The 21,022-nt window shown below is 44.8% G+C and overlaps 1 protein-coding gene across 6 annotated transcripts in view; it reads left to right on the top strand.

The window, feature by feature from the left end:
- The window catches only part of LOC309557564 (eukaryotic translation initiation factor 3 subunit C), a 49,183-nt gene that overhangs the window by 13,109 nt on the left and 15,052 nt on the right, over positions 1–21,022 (top strand). For all 6 annotated transcript variants that reach the window (XM_082260351.1, XM_082260349.1, XM_082260350.1 and 3 more), the window contains exons 8-16: positions 556–680; positions 3,492–3,660; positions 3,747–3,850; positions 7,438–7,579; positions 7,713–7,838; positions 9,828–9,921; positions 13,722–13,909; positions 15,618–15,842; positions 18,169–18,532. In XM_082260351.1, the coding sequence (XP_082116477.1) occupies positions 556–680; positions 3,492–3,660; positions 3,747–3,850; positions 7,438–7,579; positions 7,713–7,838; positions 9,828–9,921; positions 13,722–13,909; positions 15,618–15,842; positions 18,169–18,532 (1,537 nt within the window). The remainder of the gene's footprint in view (positions 1–555; positions 681–3,491; positions 3,661–3,746; positions 3,851–7,437; positions 7,580–7,712; positions 7,839–9,827; positions 9,922–13,721; positions 13,910–15,617; positions 15,843–18,168; positions 18,533–21,022) is intronic.

The following is a 21,022-nucleotide window of genomic DNA, read 5'->3' as shown; positions in this document are numbered from 1 at the left end:
TTTTCCTCAAAGTTCTACAAACAAACCCCCATAATGACATCAAAGAAGTTTGTTTGGCAAATTTATTAAAAATAAAAAACGAAAACAATCCCATGTACATAAGTATTCACACCCTTTTTTCAATACTTTTGTTGAAGCACCTTTGGCACCAATTACAGCCTCAAGTATTTTGGGTATGATGCTACAAGCTTGGCACACTTATTTTCGGGCAGTTTCTCCCATTCTTCTTTGCAGGACCTCTCAAGCTCCATCAGGTTGGATGGGAGGCGTCGGTGCACAGCCATTTTCAGATCTCTCCTGAGATGTCCAATTGGGTTCAATCCTCTGCTCTGGATGGGCCACTCAAGGACATTCAGAGTTGTCCTGTAGCCACTTCTTTGTTATCTTGGCTGTGTTAGAATTTTTCTGAGGAAAATTAATGAATTTAATCCATTTTGGAATAAGGCTGTAACATAAAATGTGTAAAAAGCTGTGAATACTTTCCGGATGCGCTGTATATCAGAATGGAGCGGAAGAAGTAAAATGTTTAGTGGCCTAAATGTAACTTCTCTACAGGAGGCTGAAGATGAAGAGGAATCCTCTGATGATGAAGACTGGGGCTCTGACTCCGAGGACTCCGACTCCGAATCTGAGGATGATGAGGGCAAATATACTTCGCTGGCTTCCAAATTTTTGAAGAAGTGAGTTGGGGGTGTCCAGCATCTTCCTGCTTCACTGATTGGACAGCTGCTGATGTATCTCCTGCATGTGTGCGCTGTTTACATTATCTCCACATCCAGCTCTGGATTTGGTACCCTACAGATGCTGTGACCGGCCCAGGACTGCTCTCATTGTACAAATAACACGTTTTTTTTTTTTTTCATCAGTAAGGAAATGTAGGGTAGGGTGGATAAAAAAATCTATTTTTTTAACCACTTCTGGACCGGAAGGATTTGCCCCCTTAACCACTTAAGCCCCAGACCTATTTTGGACACTTTTTGTTTACAAGTTAAAATCAGTATTTTTTCCTAGAAAACAACCTAGAACCCCCAAACATTATATATATATTTTTTTAGCAAAGACTCTGTAGAATAAAATGTCGGTCATTGCAATATTTTTTGTCACGCGGTATTTGCGCAGCGGTCTTTAAAACGCCATTTTTTTTTGGAAAAATTTAGAAAAATCACATTTCACTGCATTTAAAAAATACTAAACAGTAAAGTTAGCCCATTTTTTTTTATATTGTGAAAGATGATGTCACGCCGAGTAAATAGATACCCAATATGTTACGGTTTAAAATTGCGCCCCCCCCCCCCCCCCCCCGTGGGATGGCGACAAACTACGGTCAATAGAGATCTCATTAGGAAAAGTTTTTAATTTATTTAACGGTTACCAGTTTAAAGTTAGAGTGTAGCTCTTTTTTTTTAATTATTGCTCACGCTATGGCGATCGCGGCGATACCTCACATGTGTGGTTTGAACAGCGATTTCATTCGCGGCTCGACTTCCATCTACGTTTTTTTGTGCGCGAGGTGACGGGGGCTGCTAAAATTTTTTTTTTACTATTTATTTTTTTTTTTTTTAAACTTTATTACAGGTTTTTTTAAAAAAAAAAAAAAAAAAAAATCTGATCACTTTTATTGCTGTCACAAGCAATGTCAACATCCCTTGTGACACCAATATGTAGTGACAGGTACACTTTATGGAGGGATCGAGGGTCTAAAAGACCCCAAACCCCTCCACTACACTTCCATGTATGCAAAACGCCGAATACGCATACAGCCGTTTTTTAAATTTGCCGCTTTTTGCAGCACAGTAACCCGGAAAGTGACGTCATGGATGCCGCCTCCAGGTTACGTCATCGGAGACCCGATCAAAGCCGTTTCCGGCATTGATTGGGACTCCATCCAGCCGGCGGACGTGCCGGCTGGGTGCTCGGGGTTCCCGGTGGGACGGGAGCCCCGAGCAAAGTCACCGAAGGCGGCGGGAGGGGGGAGATGTCCCCTCCCGCTCACCCGGGTAACGATCGAGCGGCTCCCGAGCCGCATCGGTCATTACCGACGGAAAGCCGACCATTGGCTGTTAACCACGGTACCGGGGTGATGCCTCTAGCTAGAGGCATCACCCCGGTATACCCCCGCAAAGTCTGCCGACGTATATATACGTCGATATGCGGTAAGTGGTTAATGACCAGGCCATTTTTTGCAATTCGGCACTGCGTTATTTTAACTGCGACGCTGTATCAAAATACAATAGATGCCCCCCCCCCCACAAATAGCTTTCTTTTGGTGGTATTTGATCACTTCTACGATTTTTTTTTTCCATTTATTGCGCTTTAAACAAAAAAAAAAAATGCTATATAACATTCCCCCCCAAAATGTACAAATCTATTTTTTTCATCCTTTTAGGTCAATTTGTTTTCTGCTACATATTTTTGGTAAAAAAAAAATCCCAATAAGTGTATTTTGATAGGATTGCGCAAAAGTTTATCGCGTCTACAAACTAGGGGAAAGATTTGTCATTTTTTTTCTACTAGTAATGGTGGCAATCTGCGATTTTTTTTTTTTTTTTTTTTTTTTTTTGCGGGACAGCGACATTGCGGCAGACAGATCGGACCCCTAACTGACATTTTTGGGGGGGACCAGCGACATTACTACAGTAATCAGTGCACAAATATGCACTGTTACTGTAATAATGACACTGGCAGTATAGGGGTTAACCTAGGGGGGATCAAAGGGTTAAGTGTGAGCCTAGGGGGTGTTTTCTACCTGTATGTGGGAGGGACTTGTGAAATGGACACAGAGACCTGTGATCCTAAATAGAAGGATTACAGGCGGTCTGTGATCATTTCAGAGAGAAAAATGTCGTTCTCTCTTCCCAGGGAGCCGCTGGCCCCGTGGGTTGGCATCCCCGTTGCCTAATGGGGGCGCTCCCAGGAACCTCCGTACAGGTACAGCAGTTCGCGTAGCAGAGCCAGCCTGCCGCAGTATATCAAGTGGCTAAAAAAATCCAAATCAGATTTTTTTTTTTTTTTTTTTTTCATCTTTATCAAATTTATTTTAATAAAATGCTTATGGGGGAAAAAATCTATCTAAAGATTTAAATAATCTTAAATAATAATTTCTATTTAAGATGCATGAGGCTGTATATTCTGCACTATTTACATTTTTGCTAAACTCATTCAATGAATCCAAGCTTTGCCAGCTGAGATACCATGCACTGCATTGATGCATTCACACAATTTCACAGTAACCATGAGATAAAACAAAGTTCAGGAATATTCCTTTATCCCATTGTTTTGCTAATCTATGTACACTACAAACTGTATGATTGATTTGGTTCTGATATTGCCGTTTTACTGGTTGGCGGAAGCTCTCCTGGGGCAGGATCGGCAGAAATAGACTCTTTGGCAACTGCAACAGCTTCCTTAGATGTATTTAACAGTTTGACTGGATCTCCGCTTCAATTCTGGAATACATTATTTTCACCTTTTTTTGTTTTTCTATATTTAAGGACCGCTCCTGATGGGGGGGATCGCCAAACGATAGAGAAAGAGAAAAAGAAAGAAAAGAAGAAGCAGCATCGTAAATTGAAGAAGCAGGGAGAGGAAGAGGGTGAGGAGGATGAGGAAGGAGGTGGAGGAGAGTGGGAGAAGGTCAAAGGAGGAGCCCCAATGGTTAAGGTAAGAGTCATCTGAGGGCATGGTGGGAATATGTATGTACGCCCTCTCTTCCGGCCATTTCTGTAACTTTGTCCTTTTATCTTTAGGAGAAACCGAAGATGTTTGCCAAAGGCACAGAGATCACTCCCCCTATTGTGGTCAAGAAGCTGAACGAGATCCTCCAGGCCAGAGGAAAGAAAGGCACAGACAGGTGAGTTACAGCATCCACAGTGCTCAGTGTAACTATGTGATGACTTTGTGTGTTTCCAGCACAATGGGGGGACATTCACTCCTAATAGTAGGATTGTAACCTCTAGATCAGTAGTCTCCAAACTGCGGCCCTTTGCTGGCTTTTTTATGGCCGTTGGGGCACTGTTTCATCCACTGATAACAATAGGTGAAAATCCCCCCCTCCACTGAGAACAGTGACGGGGCTCAATTCCTCCCCTATGACCCCAACGACTGGGCTCAATTCCTCCCCTATGACCCCAACGACTGGGCTCAATTCCTCCCCTATGACCCCAACGACTGGGCTCAATTCCTCCCCTATGACCCCAACGATGGGGCTCAATTCCTACCCTATGGCCCCCAATGACTGGGCTCAATTCCTCCCCTATGACCCCCAAAGATGGGGCTCAATTCCTCCCCTATGACCCCAACGATGGGGCTCAATTCCTCCCCTATGACCCCAACGACTGGGCTCAATTCCTACCCTATGACCCCAACGATGGGGCTCAATTCCTACCCTATGGCCCCCAATGACTGGGCTCAATTCCTCCCCTATGACCCCCAAAGACGGGGCTCAATTCCTCCCCTATGACCCCAACGATGGGGCTCAATTCCTACTCTATGGCCCCCAACGATGGGGCTCAATTCCTACTCTATGGCCCCCAACGACTGGGCTCAATTCCTCCCCTATGACCCCCAACGACGGGGCTCTATTCCTCCCCCCGTGACCCGGACGACGGGGGGCTCTATTCCTCCCCCCGTGACCCGGACGACGGGGGGCTCTATTCCTCCCCCCGTGACCCGGACGACGGGGGGCTCTATTCCTCCCCCGTGACCCGCAATTTGTATGCAGACTACCCTGGGGTAACGCCTCCATGATTGAAAGAAGTAAAATCCAATGAATGAAAGGGGCGGGCCAGGGAAAGTCAGACTGGGGAGGAAAGAGCTTAGCATGGGGTGCTCAACCCGTGGCTCTCCAGCTGTTGTGGAAATACAAATCCCATCATGCCTCTGCCTTTGGGAGTCATGCTTGTGTAACTGTCAGCAGCTTGCATTGCTTCATGGGACTTGTAGTGCCACAACAGATGGTGCACCACAGGTTGAGCACTCAAGGCTTTTTAGAGCATGTTGGACGTCCTTCACCCCGGAAATGAGGCGGGCTTCATCCTAAATTTTACACTATGGAGATCTCTCTATTCCATGAAACCTTTTACTGGGAGTCGTATGGATAAGGATTTATTGCATTAAACATAGAATCTAGCGGCCAAGATATATATCCAGTCCAACCAGGAAGAAGACTAAAAGCTCATATTATCTCCTTAGTGCTTACATAGCACCAGATGCCGCTTTCTCTCTTTGCTTCGGTGAGTGGGGACACAAGAGGGCAGCACTGAGTCATTCACTGATATTTGGATTTCAAGCACTGGCACTTTGATGCACACAAGGACTTCACATATTTTCACATTCATCGATTTTGAGATATAAAGACTTTTTTCGCTCAGCACTTTATGGTTTATTTATTGATGTATGTATGTGTGTATAGCACTTTTATTATATGTTATGTAGCAGCGCTGATACCCATTCATTTCTCCATCCTCTAATGCACATGGTGAGAAGCTCACAGTGTGCAATGAAATCAGAATAAGCCATTTCAGTCCAGGAAAGGAGCCGCTACAACTGCAAGACTGAAAGGATACATCCAGTCAAAACCTAACGCTAAACCTGCTCTGTGCCACATTCTAAGACTTCTCTATCTAACCCTGTAAAGCAGAAAATTCTGTACTTACCTTTTCTGCACCCGATCCGGTCCGGTCCCATGCTGATCTGTCAGCGGCGGCTTCTTCAGTGTGGAGACGGGTGCCCCATAGTAACTCTATGGGTGGTGTCACTTCCTATGGGTGATGTCACTTCCTATTCATTTCACAGCCGTTGTCCTGCACACAGCTTCCATCGCTGGAGACCCGACCTGGTGTAGAAAAGGTAAGTACAGTGATTTTTGCTTTAACCACTTCTGGACTGGAAGATGTAGGAACAACTCAGATCTGATGATTTTGGAAAACAAGAGGAATTAGTTTATTTACATGTGCATGGAGATATATACAGAGTTCAGTCACAGCCTGTCTCATGCATAAAAATCTACCCAGACAATAGGGTTTGCACTTTTTATAGTGATGAATATTTATGAGGTATAGGTGTGTTCTGGGCTGGTCCAAGGTGTAACAGTACATTTCCATCCAATCAATGTCCTCTCTTTCATCCGGCAAAGTAACGGTTACTTCAACTGTCCCATCCTTTAGCTGTTATCTCTCCGGTCAGAGTTGGTTCTGGAAGTTGGTCTTGGAAATGTAGCATCTTGCTTCCGATGCTTCCTTATCTCTCAAAGTTCTCTCTGTAGGAGCAAGAGACATACAGACTCCCCTTTTATTACAGGAGAAGGGGAAGGGAGGATGGAAACCTTCAACATAGTACACATAGAATTAGGTTATCCTAAAGCATCACTCTAACTACTGTGTTTTATATAAAGTCTACCTCTACCTACATTTCTAGGTTCACACATTATATATATATATATATATATATATATATATATATATATATATATATATATATATATATATATATATATATATATATATAATCTCTACGTCTACATTTAGTGAAAGATTCCTGACTCAGCCCATTCTTCCAACAGAAGATGTGCCCCCTTAATCACCAGGCCCTATTTTGCGATTCGGCACTGCGTTACTTTAACGGACATATTTTTGGTTAAAAAAAAAATCGCAATAAACGTATTTTGATTGGTTTGCGCAAAGTTATCGCGTCTACTAACTACAGGAAAGATTTGTCATTTGTTTTTTTTACTAGTAATGGCGGCGATCTGCGATTTTTAGTGGGACTGCAACATTGCGGTGGACAGATTGGACCCCTAACCGACATTTGTGACACTTTTGGGGGGACCAGTGACATTACTACAGTAATCAGTGCTAAAAATATGAACTGTTACTGTAATAATGACACTGGCAGGGAAGGGGTTAACACTGTGGGTGATCAAAGGGGTTAAATGTAAGCCTAGAGGAGTGATTCTAACTGTATGGAGGGTGTGGCTTGTGAAATGATCATAGAGACATGTCATCCTATATAGAAGGATCACAGGCGCTCTGTGATGATTTCAGGGAGAAGAACGGTCAGCTGTGTTTACAATAGCTGACCGTTCTTCTCTCTCAGTGGGGAGCGATCGCGGGTGTCAGACAGCAGTTGGAGCCGCCTGCCCCGTGCAACGGAGTTCCCGCTACAGAGTGGGGGCGGGAGCGTGGCAGCGAACGCTCTCGCCCCCTAGTTGCAGGCATGCGACCGACGTAGAATAGTCTTTGAATGTGGCAAAGAGCAGATTTAGCCCTAAGTTTTTGACTGGACTTTTCCTTGAAGGGAAGGCTGGAGGTCAGATTTCCGATAACTTTAGGCTCCGGATTAGAAGCACTGTCATCTGTTGATGAATACGTTTTACTTGTTGCTCAGCTTGTGTATTGGAGGCCCGTGTATTCTCTCACATCCTTCCTTCTCTTCCTCCAGGGCGGCTCAGATTGAACTCCTGCACATGCTGGCGGCTATTGGAGTTGAACACAACCTTGGGCAAGGGATCGCCGTCAAGATAAAGTTCAACATTGTGGCCTCTTTGTACGATTACAACCCAAACCTGGCCGCTTACATGAAGGTACAGAAATCCCCCCGGCGCTATAAAGAGCCGGACAGCATAGTGCAGTATATGGGGGATGGTTGTTGGGGGTTCTTCAGGCACTTTAAAGGTCTATTTGTGTGTCTCACATGTCCCCTCTTTTCCTCCTCAGGCGGATATGTGGAAGAAATGTCTTGATTGTATTCACGAACTCCTAGATATCCTCTTTGCTAATACCAACATGTTCATCGGGGAGAACATTGCTGAAGACTCCGAGAACCTCATTGTTTCTGACCAGGTAATGGCTCTGCTGCTTCCATCCTACTTAAAGCGGAGTGCCAGGAAAAAGCAAAAGCTCCGCTTGTTTGCACCCTCTTCTCCTCCACTACCACATTTTGCGGGGAGAGGGGGGAGGGGGTACCTGGTTTTGAAGTGCATCGTGATTCTTGCATGCGTAGTAGGAAACCGGCTGTGAAGCCTGAAAGCTTCACTCCCTTTTCCCTTGGAATGCCGGCCCCGGCACCCTAAGATGATAGATGAGAAACGGCTTGGGGTGCCGACATCGCAGGATACCCCCAAACATTATGTATGTGTGTATATATATAATGTATGTGTGTGTGTGTGTGTGTGTGTGTGTGTGTGTGTGTGTGTATATATATATAATGTGTGTGTGTGTGTGTGTGTGTATATATATATATATATATATATATATATATAATGTGTGTGTGTGTGTGTGTGTGTGTGTATATATATATATATATATATATATATATATATATATATAAATAATGTGTGTGTGTGTGTATGTATATGTATATGTATATGTATATATATATATATATATATATATATATATATATATATATATATATATATATATATATATAATATCTTTTTTATTTTTTAAGCAGAGGCACTAGAGAATAAATTGGTGGCTTTTATTATGTCGCATTGTATTTGCACAGCAGTTTTTGAGAACACAATGTAAAAAAATACACTTTTTTAAAAATTTTAATGCAAAATAACACAACACACAACCCTGTGTTTTTGTAAAATATAAAAGATGTCACTTTGAGTAAATGGATACCAAACATGTCACGCAATTTGCGGTTTTTGCAATTTTTTTATGTCACACCGTATTTGCGCAGTGGTTTTTCAAACTCAACTTTTTGGGGGGAAAAAAATACATTTTCTTTCGTTTACTCCTGAAGAGAGACCCCATAATACCCAATGGTCTGAAGAATTGAAGCTGTGCCTGTCCGTGAACCTCAGAGAAAAGGATTTTAGGTTAAGACAAAATCCATTTTTTTTTTTTTTTTATTTTCATTTTAATGCATAAAAACACGATATGTAACCCATTTTTTTTTTTGAATAGTATAAAAGTTTGTTACGCCGAGTAAATAGATGCCAAACATGTCACGCTTTCAAACTGCTCGCGCATCAGCGGCAAACTACGTAAATTTTACTATCCATAGGTGGCGATTTAAAAGCCTTTACAGGTTAACACATTAGATTTACAGAGGAGGTCTGGTGCTAGAATTACTGCCTATGATCTGAGGTTCGCAGTAATACCTTGCATGTGGGATGATCTTTGTGTACAAGCACGGGTGGGCGTGGCACTTAGAATTTTTTTTTTTTTTTTTTTTTATAACATTTTACACCGTTGCGCTATATAATTTTTTTTTTTTTTTTTTTCTATCACTTTTTTTTTTTTCTTGCTGTTACGAGGAATGTAAACATCCTTGTGACAGCAACAGGCATGTGACAGGTACTCTCTATGGAGAGACCCCAAATCCCTTCTCTGCACTTAAAAGTATTCAAAACACCAAGATCGTTGTGTTTTGAATACTTAATATTTTTTGAAACTGGCACTGGGTAAACCAGGGATTCCCAAACTACGGCCCTGCAACTGTTGCAGAACTACACATACCATGAGGCATTGTAAAACTCTGACATTCACATACATGACTAGGCATGATGGGAATTGTAGTTCCTGAGCAACTGGAGGGCCGTAGTTTGGGAATCCCTGGGGTAAACCGTAAGTGGTGTCACTGCTTCCGGGTTACTATACCAGACAGAGGATAAAAGCTGATCCTTGCTTTGGCTGTCAGGTCGTTTGGTGGATGCGTCTGCTGGTAGCTCGGGTCTCCCAGTGGGACAGAGCCCAAGCAACTGGGGGGGGGGGGGGGGGCTGATTAGCCGTACTGATTGCTACTACAGTTTACAGTTCTGCTGTTACCGCTGTATCAAATTGGGTTTGATGTGCATTTCTCTGTCATCCCTCCAGCCTCTGCGTGTACGGGGATGTATTCTTACTCTGGTTGAGAGAATGGATGAAGAATTCACCAAAATTATGCAAAATACAGATCCCCATTCACAAGGTATGTAGAACACACGGCAGGCCTTGTCATGTGACACATAAAACATGTAATGATGCTTTGCAGGGTGTTTGAATTGCTTTCCTTTGTAAGGTTACAATGGGTCTCATTCATCAGATCAGAACTAAAAAGACACAAATGAATACCGGTCTGTAATCATTTACTACATCATTAACCACTTCACCTCTGGAAGATTTTTTTCTCCCCTTCAGAATATTGGCATCCATTAAAAAGGGGATTCACTCCAGAGATGAAACAATAATTTTCCCACTCTACAAGACTCTGGTCCGGCCACATCTGGAGTACGCTGTCCAGTTCTGGGCACCGGTCCTCAGGAAGGATGTGCTGTAACTGGAGAGAGACCAGAGAACGGCAACAAAGCTAATTAACCACTTAAGGACCAGGCCTATTTCTGACACATGTTGTTTAACCACTTTACCACCGGAGGATTTTGCTGTCTTACGTCCAGGCCACTTTTTGCGATTCGGCGCTGTGCGAATTTAACTGACAATTGCGCGGTCGTGCGACGCCGTACCCAAACAAAATTTACGTCCTTTTTTTCCCACAAACAGAGCTTTCTTTTGGTGGTATTTGATCACCTGTGCGATTTTTAATTTTTGCGCTATAAACAAAAAAAGAGCGGCAATTTTGAAAAAATAACATTTTTCACATTTTTTATATGAAATTCCCCCCCCCAAAAAAAATGTAAAAATCTAAATTTTTCTTAAATTTTTGGCCAATTTGTTTTCTGCTACCTATGTTTGGTAAAAAAAAAATCACAATAAGCGTATTTTGATTGGTTTGCGCAAAAGTTATTGCGTTTATTAACTAAGGGAAAGATTTCTGTCATTTTTGGTGTTTTTTTTTTTGTTTTTTTTGCGGGACTGCGACATTGTGGCGGACAGATCGGACCCTTGACTGACATTTTTGACACTTTTGGGGGTACCAGTGACATTACTGCAGTAATCATTGCTATATATATGCACGGTTACTGTAAAAATGACACTGGCAGTGAAGGGGTTAATTTTATTGGAGAGGGAGGGGTTAATGTATGCCTGGTGCTTACTGACGTGTGGGGGGAGGTGACTGTGTGACACAAGGACAGATCGCATGTTCAGCTATGCTGAATCCTGCAATCTGTCACTCCCTGTCACTGAGGAGATCCGCCCGCTCTGTTTACACAAGCGGGCGGATCTCCAAACTCTATTCCCCGACGATCGGGGCAGAGCAGCGGCAATCGCCGCCACTCCTCCCCTGGCCCGACTCCCGCTGTGACTGAAAACACCGGGAGCGCGCCTCTGGCAGCACGCGATCGCCGCCTACAGGGGGAGGAGTCCAGCGACGTAGGTCTACGTCGCTGGACGGAATCGTGCCACTTTGCCGCAGTACGGTCAACGTGACCGGTCGGCAAGTGGTTAAAAAGGGGATTCACTCCAGAGATGAAAGAATAATTCTCCCACTCTACAAGACTCTGGTCCGGCCACATCTGGAGTACGCTGTCCAGTTCTGGGCACCGGTCCTCAGGAAGGATGCGCTGGGACTGGAGAGAGTCCAGAGAAGGGCAACAAAGCTAATTAACCACTTAAGGACCAGGACTATTTCTGACACGTTTAAAATAGTTATAGTCAGGGCTTTTTTTCTCAGAAAATAGGTGCAGGAACTCCCCCTTCTGAGTAACTTCTTGTCTCTCCCCCCCCCCCCCCCCCCCACCTCTGAGCAACATCCCTTGGTTCCACCCACTACCTACTTCTCATCAGTACCGACCCTTATAGAGAATACAGAGCCAAGTATACTTTTGTGGGGAGAAGTAATTTGTATGGAATTTGCTAATCACAAGAAAAGCAGTATAGTATATCCCCAGCAGCAATAGACCCATCCCAGCAACAATGAACCCCAATAACAATAGACCCCAGTAGCAACAACAGATTTCCCAGCAACAATAGAGCACTCCCTGAACAGTAGATCCCTTCCAGCTACAATTGACCTCCCCTAGCAACATAAGCCCAACCAACAACAATAGTCCCCCCCGCCTCCCCAGCAACGATAGGCCTCCCCAGCAACGATAGGCCTCCCCAGCAACGATAGGCCTCCCCAGCAACGATAGGCCTCCCCAGCAACGATAGGCCTCCCCAGCAACGATAGGCCTCCCCAGCAACGATAGGCCTCCCCAGCAACGATAGGCCTCCCCAGCAACGATAGGCCTCCCCAGCAACGATAGGCCTCCCCAGCAACGATAGGCCTCCCCAGCAACGATAGGCCTCCCCAGCAACGATAGGCCTCCCCAGCAACGATAGGCCTCCCCAGCAACGATAGGCCTCCCCAGCAACGATAGGCCTCCCCAGCAACGATAGGCCTCCCCAGCAACGATAGGCCTCCCCAGCAACGATAGGCCTCCCCAGCAACGATAGGCCTCCCCAGCAACGATAGGCCTCCCCAGCAACGATAGGCCTCCCCAGCAACGATAGACCGCCACAGAAAAATAGATGCCCTCCAGCAACAATAGATCCCCCCCAGCTGCCAGCAACTATAGACCCTCCCTCAACAGTAGATCGCTTTCAGCAACAACTGGCCCCCTCAGCAACAATAAAAGCCCTCTACCATGCAAAAATAGGTTCACTCCAGCATACCCCAGCACCCCTTTCCATTACATTCAGCGCTGGAGGTGCTGGAACTGCGTTTCCCCCGCGTTCCCGCTGAAAAAATGCCCTGGTTATAGTTAAAATCAGCATTTTTATTCTAGAAAATTACTTGGAACCCCCAAACATTATACATATTTTTTTTTTTTTAAGCAAAGACTGGAGAATATAATGGCGGTTGGTGCAATGTTTTATGTCACACCGTCTTTGAAACGCAATTTTTTTGGGAAAAAATAAATTTCACTGCATTTTAAAAAAACGAAACCGTTAAGTTAGCCCAACTTTTTTTTGTATATTGTGAAAGATGTCATGTCGAGTAAATAGATTCCGAACATGTTACATGTGCCACACTTTTAGCAGTAAAACTGCTTTGGGGTGGTCTTTAAGTGGGTAAATGTTATTTGGCTTACGATCAGCCAGCCTCTTCGCAGTCAACTGTAGAGCAAAACTCGGACTGGGAGAGGGAAAAGCAGAACAAGGAGCTAAGGTTTGCTGCTGCTCTCATATGCTGACAAGAGACATACCTTAGATCAGGGGTGTCCAAACTATGGCCCTCCAGCTGTTCAGGAACTACAATTCCCGTCATGTCTAGTTATGTCTGTGAATGTCAGAGATTGACAATGCCTTATGGGACGTGTAGTTCCACAACAGCTGGAGGGCCGTAGTTTGGACACCCCTGCCTTAGATTGTAAGCTCCTTGAGGGCAGGGACTGATGTGAATGTACAATGTATCTGTAAAGCGCTGTGTAAATTGACAGCGCTATATAAGTACCTGAAATAAATAAATACTGTTGGGCAAGAAGAGAGAGATGAGCTTGTCAGTCTTCTGCTTCTCCTATATCTATCTAATCACAGGCTGGGGAACACAAAAGAGAAACCTCTTTTGCTCTGCCAGATAGGGTTGCACTGTTACAGAGCTGTGTAAATCTGGATAGACAGAAACCTAAATCTTCTCAGGCAGTATTATTCAATGTGAGGGGACCCTTTGGCATTCCTTGAGTATTATTGTAGCTTGATTATTCAGACATAAAATTCCAATCCCCCCTGAGGTGATAGAGGTCACCCTGAATAAAGCCTGGTTGTTCATTTTGGCAAGAGGCCAGCCTGCCCTGTGGTTCTGCCTTGTTGGGAATATTTGGGCTCATCTCATGGTTTATTTCTCTACAGAGTACGTGGATAATCTGAAAGACGAAGCGCGTGTGTGCGAGGTGATCGAGCGCGTACAGAAATATCTGCAGGAGAAGGGCAGCACGGATGAGATCTGCCGGGTCTATCTCCGGAGGATCATGCACACTTACTACAAATTCGACTACAAGGCTCATCAGAGATTGCTGAGCACCGGGCAGGAGTCTAAGGTGACCTTTTCTCTATAACTCCCTTCATCTTACCCAGCAGTACCAGCGATATCTCCTTTTATGATATTCTGTACTACAGAGCAAGGACTGCTGGGAAATGTAGTTTCAGCATTGTTCCATTGCTTATGTTGGTGGTGACATGTAGGGCAGTATCACCCCTACAGCCCCGTGTTTGTACAGTACAGTGGCCAGAGGAGGTCCCATGACTTCAAATTTCTGTAGCCTTAAAAAAAGAAAAAAAAAAAAAAAAAGTTTTATTTATATATATATATATGTATGTATGTATGTATGTATGTATGTGTATATATATATATATATATATATATATATATGTGTATATATATATATATATATGTATGTGTGTGTATATATATATATATATATATATATATATAGAGAGAGAGAGAATGCAAAGTGTTTTCTGAATGGCACCTGTTCTGGGTGAGCGAACTTCATGGTGTTCCCTAAGCAACAGGGCAGCAGTTTGGCACCAGACCTGGAAGCTAGCGGCAGTCACTGTAGCAGTAGTGGTGCCTTCTTCAGTGATTTCCAGCTTGCACGGGCATCCACCAGGCATGACCCTTGATCCAAGATGGACCAATGAAACTATGCAAAATCATTCATACCTTAACTTCAGCTTTACCAGTGACTTGTATATTTCCTACCGAACTATTTTTGTCCATTTTCTGTTTGAATATCTGTTCCTCTATTTAAATAAATTTAACGTGTTTTTGTTTAGTTCACTAAACTAAAATAATCATGACTTTCAATGATGACAGCCATTAAAAGTTTAAAATAATCTGGGTGTGAGGATTTGCTGTATCCAGTGAGGCTAGGTTGATTTTCCGTAGCCGGCAAGATAGGATGATTTCCCATAGCAAAGTGAGGATAGGGTGGATTTGCCATATCCAGCGGGTATGGTTTGATTTGCCATATCCAGCAAGGATAGGGCTGATATGCTGTAGTCAGCAAGGATAGGGTTGATTTGCCGTAGCAAAGCGAGGATAGGGTTGATTTGCCGTAGCCAGCGAGGATAGGGTTGATTTGCCGTAGCCAGCGAGGATAGGGTTGATTTTCTGTAGCCGGCAAGTTAGGTTGATTTTCTGTAGCCGGCAAGTTAGGTTGATTTTCTGTAGCCGGCAAGTTAGGTTGATTTTCTGTAGCCGGCAAGATAGGTTGATTTCCCATAGCAAGGCGAGGATAGGGTGGATTTGCCATATCCAACGGGGATGGGTTGATTTGCTGTAGCCAGCGATAATAGGTTGATTTCCCATAGCAAGGTGAGGGTAAGCTGGTTTGCCGTATCCAGCGAGGATATGCTAGTTTGCCGTATCCAGCGAGGATAGGCTGGTTTTCCGTATCCAGCGAGGATAGGCTGGTTTTCCGTATCCAGCGAGGATAGGCTGGTTTTCCGTATCCAGCGAGGATAGGCTGGTTTTCCGTATCCAGCGAGGATAGGGCTGGTTTGCCGTATCCAGCGAGCATAGGGCTGGTTTGCCGTATCCAGCGAAGATAGGGCTGGTTTGCCGTATCCAGCGAAGATAGGGCTGGTTTGCCGTATCCAGCGAAGATAGGGTTGATTTGCCGTAGCCAGCGAGGATAGGGTTGATTTGCCGTAGCCAGCGAGGATAATTTGATTTCTGTGAGTGAAAAGTAGCCTGGATCTCTAATTCTGAGGTAATAATATTGATTTTGCTTCCTCTTGCAGTCAGAACAGGACCAGGCTGAGAACGAAGCCGAGGACAGCGCAATCCTCATGGACAGACTTTGCAAATACATCTATGCCAAGGACAGGACGGACAGAATTCGAACCTGTGCCATTCTGTGCCACATCTACCACCACGCCCTGCACAACCGCTGGTTCCAGGCCAGAGACCTCATGCTCATGTCCCACCTGCAGGACAACATCCAGCATGCTGACCCTCCAGTGCAGGTAAGGGAGAAACTGGCCCCTCACAACATACATAACATTATGGAGATCAGACTGTACAACACACATTCCTGTATATTAACCACTTCTCCTCCAGAAGGTTTTACCCCCCTTCATGGCCAGGGCATTCTTTGCTATTCAGCACTGTGCTACTTTAGCTGGTAATTGCTTGATACTTAAATATCTGGCTGTTCACAGTATACAGAGTTGTATGTTTTTTTGTGTGTGTGATTGGCCATAGCCGATCAGCTGACTTCAGCCAAACTCGTTGGCTGAAATCAGCTACCATATTTGTGCTGTGTCCAGTCACAGCATGGGTCAGACCCGGAAGAAAGACCGCGACCTACAGGTGCATTGCTTGGCGTGCAGCTACCGCTGGCGGGAAGTAGTTGGACTGACTTGGTCTCCGTTTTACATAAAGTGGTCCACCAGCCAAACAGATACACATGTAGGAATTTTCAGTGGTTTGGTTAAAGTGGACTTCTACTCAAAAGGTGAAGATCTGCTAAGGTAGTGGAAACATTTGGAGATGCTAACCATTTCCCTCCCAGCTTACAGCAAAATGATGGCCGGGCGGGTCTTTCGTATATCCAAGCGGACGTCGTATGAAGCAATCTGTCACTGGCTGTGTCTGATGGATGACAAATCTGTGTACCAGCTCACTGCCGGTACCATGTGATCGCTGTGAATAATCACAGCAGATCGCATGACACTTGTAAACAATGAATGGCTTTCTTTTATGCCGTCCATTGTGTACAATTGTATTGCTAGCTGTGATTGGTCACAGTATTTGTATGGTACAGACAGGGCCAATCACAACTCATCTTCACCATGCGATGAGCTGTGGCCAATCAAGCGAACCACAACAAAACAAACACTGAATCGATTTCAGTAAAATTCTTGCTTGCTTATAGCAATGAAATTCACTGCTATAAGCAATCATGATGTGTAAACCAAAACAAAAAAGACAAACAAAATTCTGATCACTTCCCCAGAGTAGTACAATGTTACTATGGTATCATATTGCCTGTTATAAAAACCCTTTCTTTGTTCCATATAACCAGGGATGGAGACACTTCTGTGTGTCTCATGTAAAGTCCCAATACCCTCCCCTTCATGTTAACAGGTAAATGTCCCTTCACTGGTCACGTCCAGCTGAAACGTTCCTTCCTGTAAACCCGATTGCCTCCCCCCATCAGTTTGCATAGCAGCCACACCTATTACAAGCCAAATTCCATCTCACTTTTGGAAACACATTCTAAAAAAAAGAGATCCTCCAGGATGTTTGACTAGAAAGGTGGCTCGGTCCCCACAAGACTAGGGAGCCAACAACCTCCGCTCTTATGTCTCCTGTCTGCCTGCACACACACACCAGTCCAGTTCCTGGCTTGTTTTTTTACAATAAGGGACAACTGTAAGCATTAGAGATCCCCCCCCCCCCCCCCCCCGCATTCCCCAGCAGCCCAGGACTGCTTAGGCAGGCTGGTGGGTCCTGGGTTGAAGGGGCCCTGGAGGAGGGCGCTTGGCTGGGGTCACGTATGCCCTTTCCTCTTATAACCCCTTTTCTGAATAGTAGGGCTTTCTTGCATGCTCTGGGAGGCATGGGTAAGATTATTACTGAGGAACTGGCCCCATTTTACCCTGGTGTAGCTTTTTTCTTCGTGATGGTCTTGGTGTGGGTCTTAGAAGTTCATCTGGTTTTTCCTTGACCTAATCACCTAGAGCAGTGTTTCTCAACCTTTTTTCAGTCAAGGCACCCTTTAAAATTATGGACAATCTCGAGGCGCCCTCCAAAATTATGGATAGTCTTAAGGCGCCCCATTCAACTATTCTGATAGTTTTACATAATGCAGGAAACATCAATAAATGTAGGACACCCAACTTTAAAGGTGATTTATTCTTCCAAAGCAAATATACTTTTGCAAACTGGTACTGACTAGTATTCCAGTGTTTCTCTTCTCCCTCAGTTTTTCTTCATCACTCAGCTAATGATACCCCAAAGCTGATGGAGAGACGCAAGGGTGGGTCAAACAAGGAGGATGTAGGAAATGGACATCCTCCTTATCAACTGATGATGTCATTGGTCGTTAGGAGGTTGGCAGCTAGAAGGTTGTGGCTTTGTGTAACTAAAAGGCAGGCTTTATCCACCAACCGGCTTGTATATAATTTTGGGGCAATTTTTAGGCATTCTGCCAAGGCACCCCTGAAGAAATCTCAAGGCATCCTGGTTGAAAAAGGCTGACCTAGAGTGTGTCCTGTATAATTGTCCTCTGTGTTCAAACAATTGTATGGTTTGCATGTTGTGACCAGATTACTTTGCCACTTCTAGATCCTCTACAACCGGACCATGGTGCAGTTGGGTATTTGCGCCTTCAGGCAAGGCATGATCCGTGATGCACACAACGCTCTCCTGGACATCCAGTCTAGTGGGAGGGCCAAGGAATTGCTGGGGCAGGGCCTGCTGATGAGGACCATGCAGGAGAGGAACCAGGAACAGGAGAAGATAGAGAAACGCAGGCAGATCCCCTTCCACATGCACATCAACCTGGAGCTGTTGGAGTGCGTCTACCTGGTGTCCGCCATGCTGCTGGAGATCCCTTACATGGCAGCCCATGAGTTTGATGCACGGCGGAGGATGATCAGCAAGCAGTTCCACCATCAGCTGCGTGTGGGCGAGAGGCAGCCGCTGCTTGGTGAGTCCATGGTGGGAAAATTGGGGTTACCAGGATATATTTAGATACATCAGAGGTTACCATTTGTCCACCCTAAAGTAATATAGAATTTGTAGAGTCTGCTGGGTTCTTGTATCTTACTCTGCTCTCACCCACCTCAAAATTTTGGATGTTCTACCCCCATCTTTTCCACTTCTTGTTTTCCATATTTAAAGTGGAGTTCCACCCATTTTAGTAACTTTAGATGAATGTAATCCCCTTTAAAAGACTTTTACCAATGGAAACTTTTTTTTTTTTTTTTGCTAGTAAATACCTTATTTTATTCTTTATTCATCCTCTCCTCACTTCCGGGTCCGGTCGGCGATTACGTCATTTGGTGATTCGCAGGGGGTGCTGGGATGTTTTTCCTGGCATGAAATCTCGCATTATTACACAGGAGCTGATCTGTACTGTTTGTATTGAGGCCGTGCTCTGCCCCGCCTCCGCCCCGCCTCCTCTCAGTGAGCGAGGACTGAAAGCATTATATCCTCACTGAGAGGAGGCGGGGCAGAGCATGGTCTCAATACAATACATACAGTACAGCTCACTGAGAGGAGGCGGGGCAGAGCACGGTCTCAATACAATACATACAGTACAGTTCACTGAGAGGAGGCGGGGCAGAGCACGGTCTCAATACAATACATACAGTACAGTTCACTGAGAGGAGGCGGGGCAGAGCACGGTCTCAATACAATACATACAGTACAGTTCACTGAGAGGAGGCGGGGCAGAGCATGGTCTCAATACAATACATACAGTACAGTTCACTGAGAGGAGGCGGGGCAGAGCACGGTCTCAATACAATACATACAGTACAGCTCACTGAGAGGAGGCGGGGCAGAGCACGGCCTCAATACAATACATACAGTACAGCTCACTGAGGAGGTGGGGCAGAGCACGGTCTCAATACAATACATACAGTACAGCTCACTGAGGAGGTGGGGCAGAGCACGGTCTCAATACAATACATACAGTACAGTTCACTGAGAGGAGGCGGGGCAGAGCACGGTCTCAATACAATACATACAGTACAGCTCACTGAGAGGAGGCGGGGCAGAGCACGGCCTCAATACAATACATACAGTACAGCTCACTGAGGAGGTGGGGCAGAGCACGGTCTCAATACAATACATACAGTACAGCTCACTGAGAGGAGGCGGGGCAGAGCACGGTCTCAATACAATACATACAGTACAGCTCACTGAGAGGAGGCGGGGCAGAGCACGGTCTCAATACAATACATACAGTACAGCTCACTGAGAGGAGGCGGGGCAGAGCACGGTCTCAATACAATACATACAGTACAGCTCACTGAGGAGGTGGGGCAGAGCACGGTCTCAATACAATACATACAGTACAGCTCACTGAGAGGAGGCGGGGCAGAGCACGGTCTCAATACAATACATACAGTACAGCTCACTGAGAGGAGGCGGGGCAGAGCACGGCCTCAATACAATACATACAGTACAGCTCACTGAGAGGAGGCGGGGCAGAGCACGGTCTCAATACAATACATACAGTACAGCTCACTGAGAGGAGGCGGGGCAGAGCACGGCCTCAATACAAACAGTACAGATCAGCTCCTGTGTAATAATGCGAGATTTCATGCCAGGAAAAACATCCCAGCGCCCCCTGCGAATCACCAAATGACGTAATCGCCGACCGGACCCGTAAGTGAGGAGAGGATGAAGAAAGAATAAAATAAGGTATTTACTAGCAAAAAAAAAAAAAGTTTCCATTGGTAAAAGTCTTTTAAAGGGGATTACATACATCTATGTAATCCAAGTTATTAAAAATGGGTGGAACTCCGCTTTAAAGTAGATCTCTGGTCAAACTATAAAATCACATATGTGATCTATTTCACTATTCCCAGCAAGACCAGTCTGTTTTTCATAGTACCCTATGAACATTTTTGTAACTATTTGTTGATCCCGCCAGTGTAGAGCGATTGGGCAGCCCCGCCCTTTGATAGGCTGACAACACTTATTCTAGTTATTGGTCTTGGCAATAGCTCCGTCATTGATGCCAACCTGGATCCATCCAGCGCATTTTAGATTGACAGCACATTGGGGTTGATTTACTAAAACTGGGAGAGTGCAAAATCTGGTGCAGCTCTGCATAGAAACCAATCCGCTTCAGCTTCTTCCATTAAGCTTTGACAAAAAAAAAAAAAATCATTGAAGCTGATTGGCTAACATTCAAAGCTGCACCAGATTTTGCACTCTCCAGGTTTAGTAAATCGGCCCCCATTGCGGTTTCTGAAGAGTTTGCAGTTTCTAGACGTGTGCACAGCTAATCCTTCCCAACACCCAGCTTACATTCACCAGAAATGTCAGGACTGTTTAACTAAAATGTAAAAAGAAGCGGGGAATCGGCGCTAATCCCTTAGAATGACAAAATAAAACCAATAGAATAAATATTAAATGAACAATAGCAATCAGAATGGTGTGGGACACTATTAAGTGCGGGAAA

This window comes from Pelophylax lessonae (genome assembly GCF_965119305.1).
Source record: "Pelophylax lessonae genome assembly, chromosome: 6".
Classification (NCBI taxonomy): Eukaryota; Metazoa; Chordata; class Amphibia; order Anura; family Ranidae; genus Pelophylax; species Pelophylax lessonae.
Note: the sequence above shows the minus strand (reverse complement) of the source record. Positions and strands in the feature narration are given on the sequence as shown.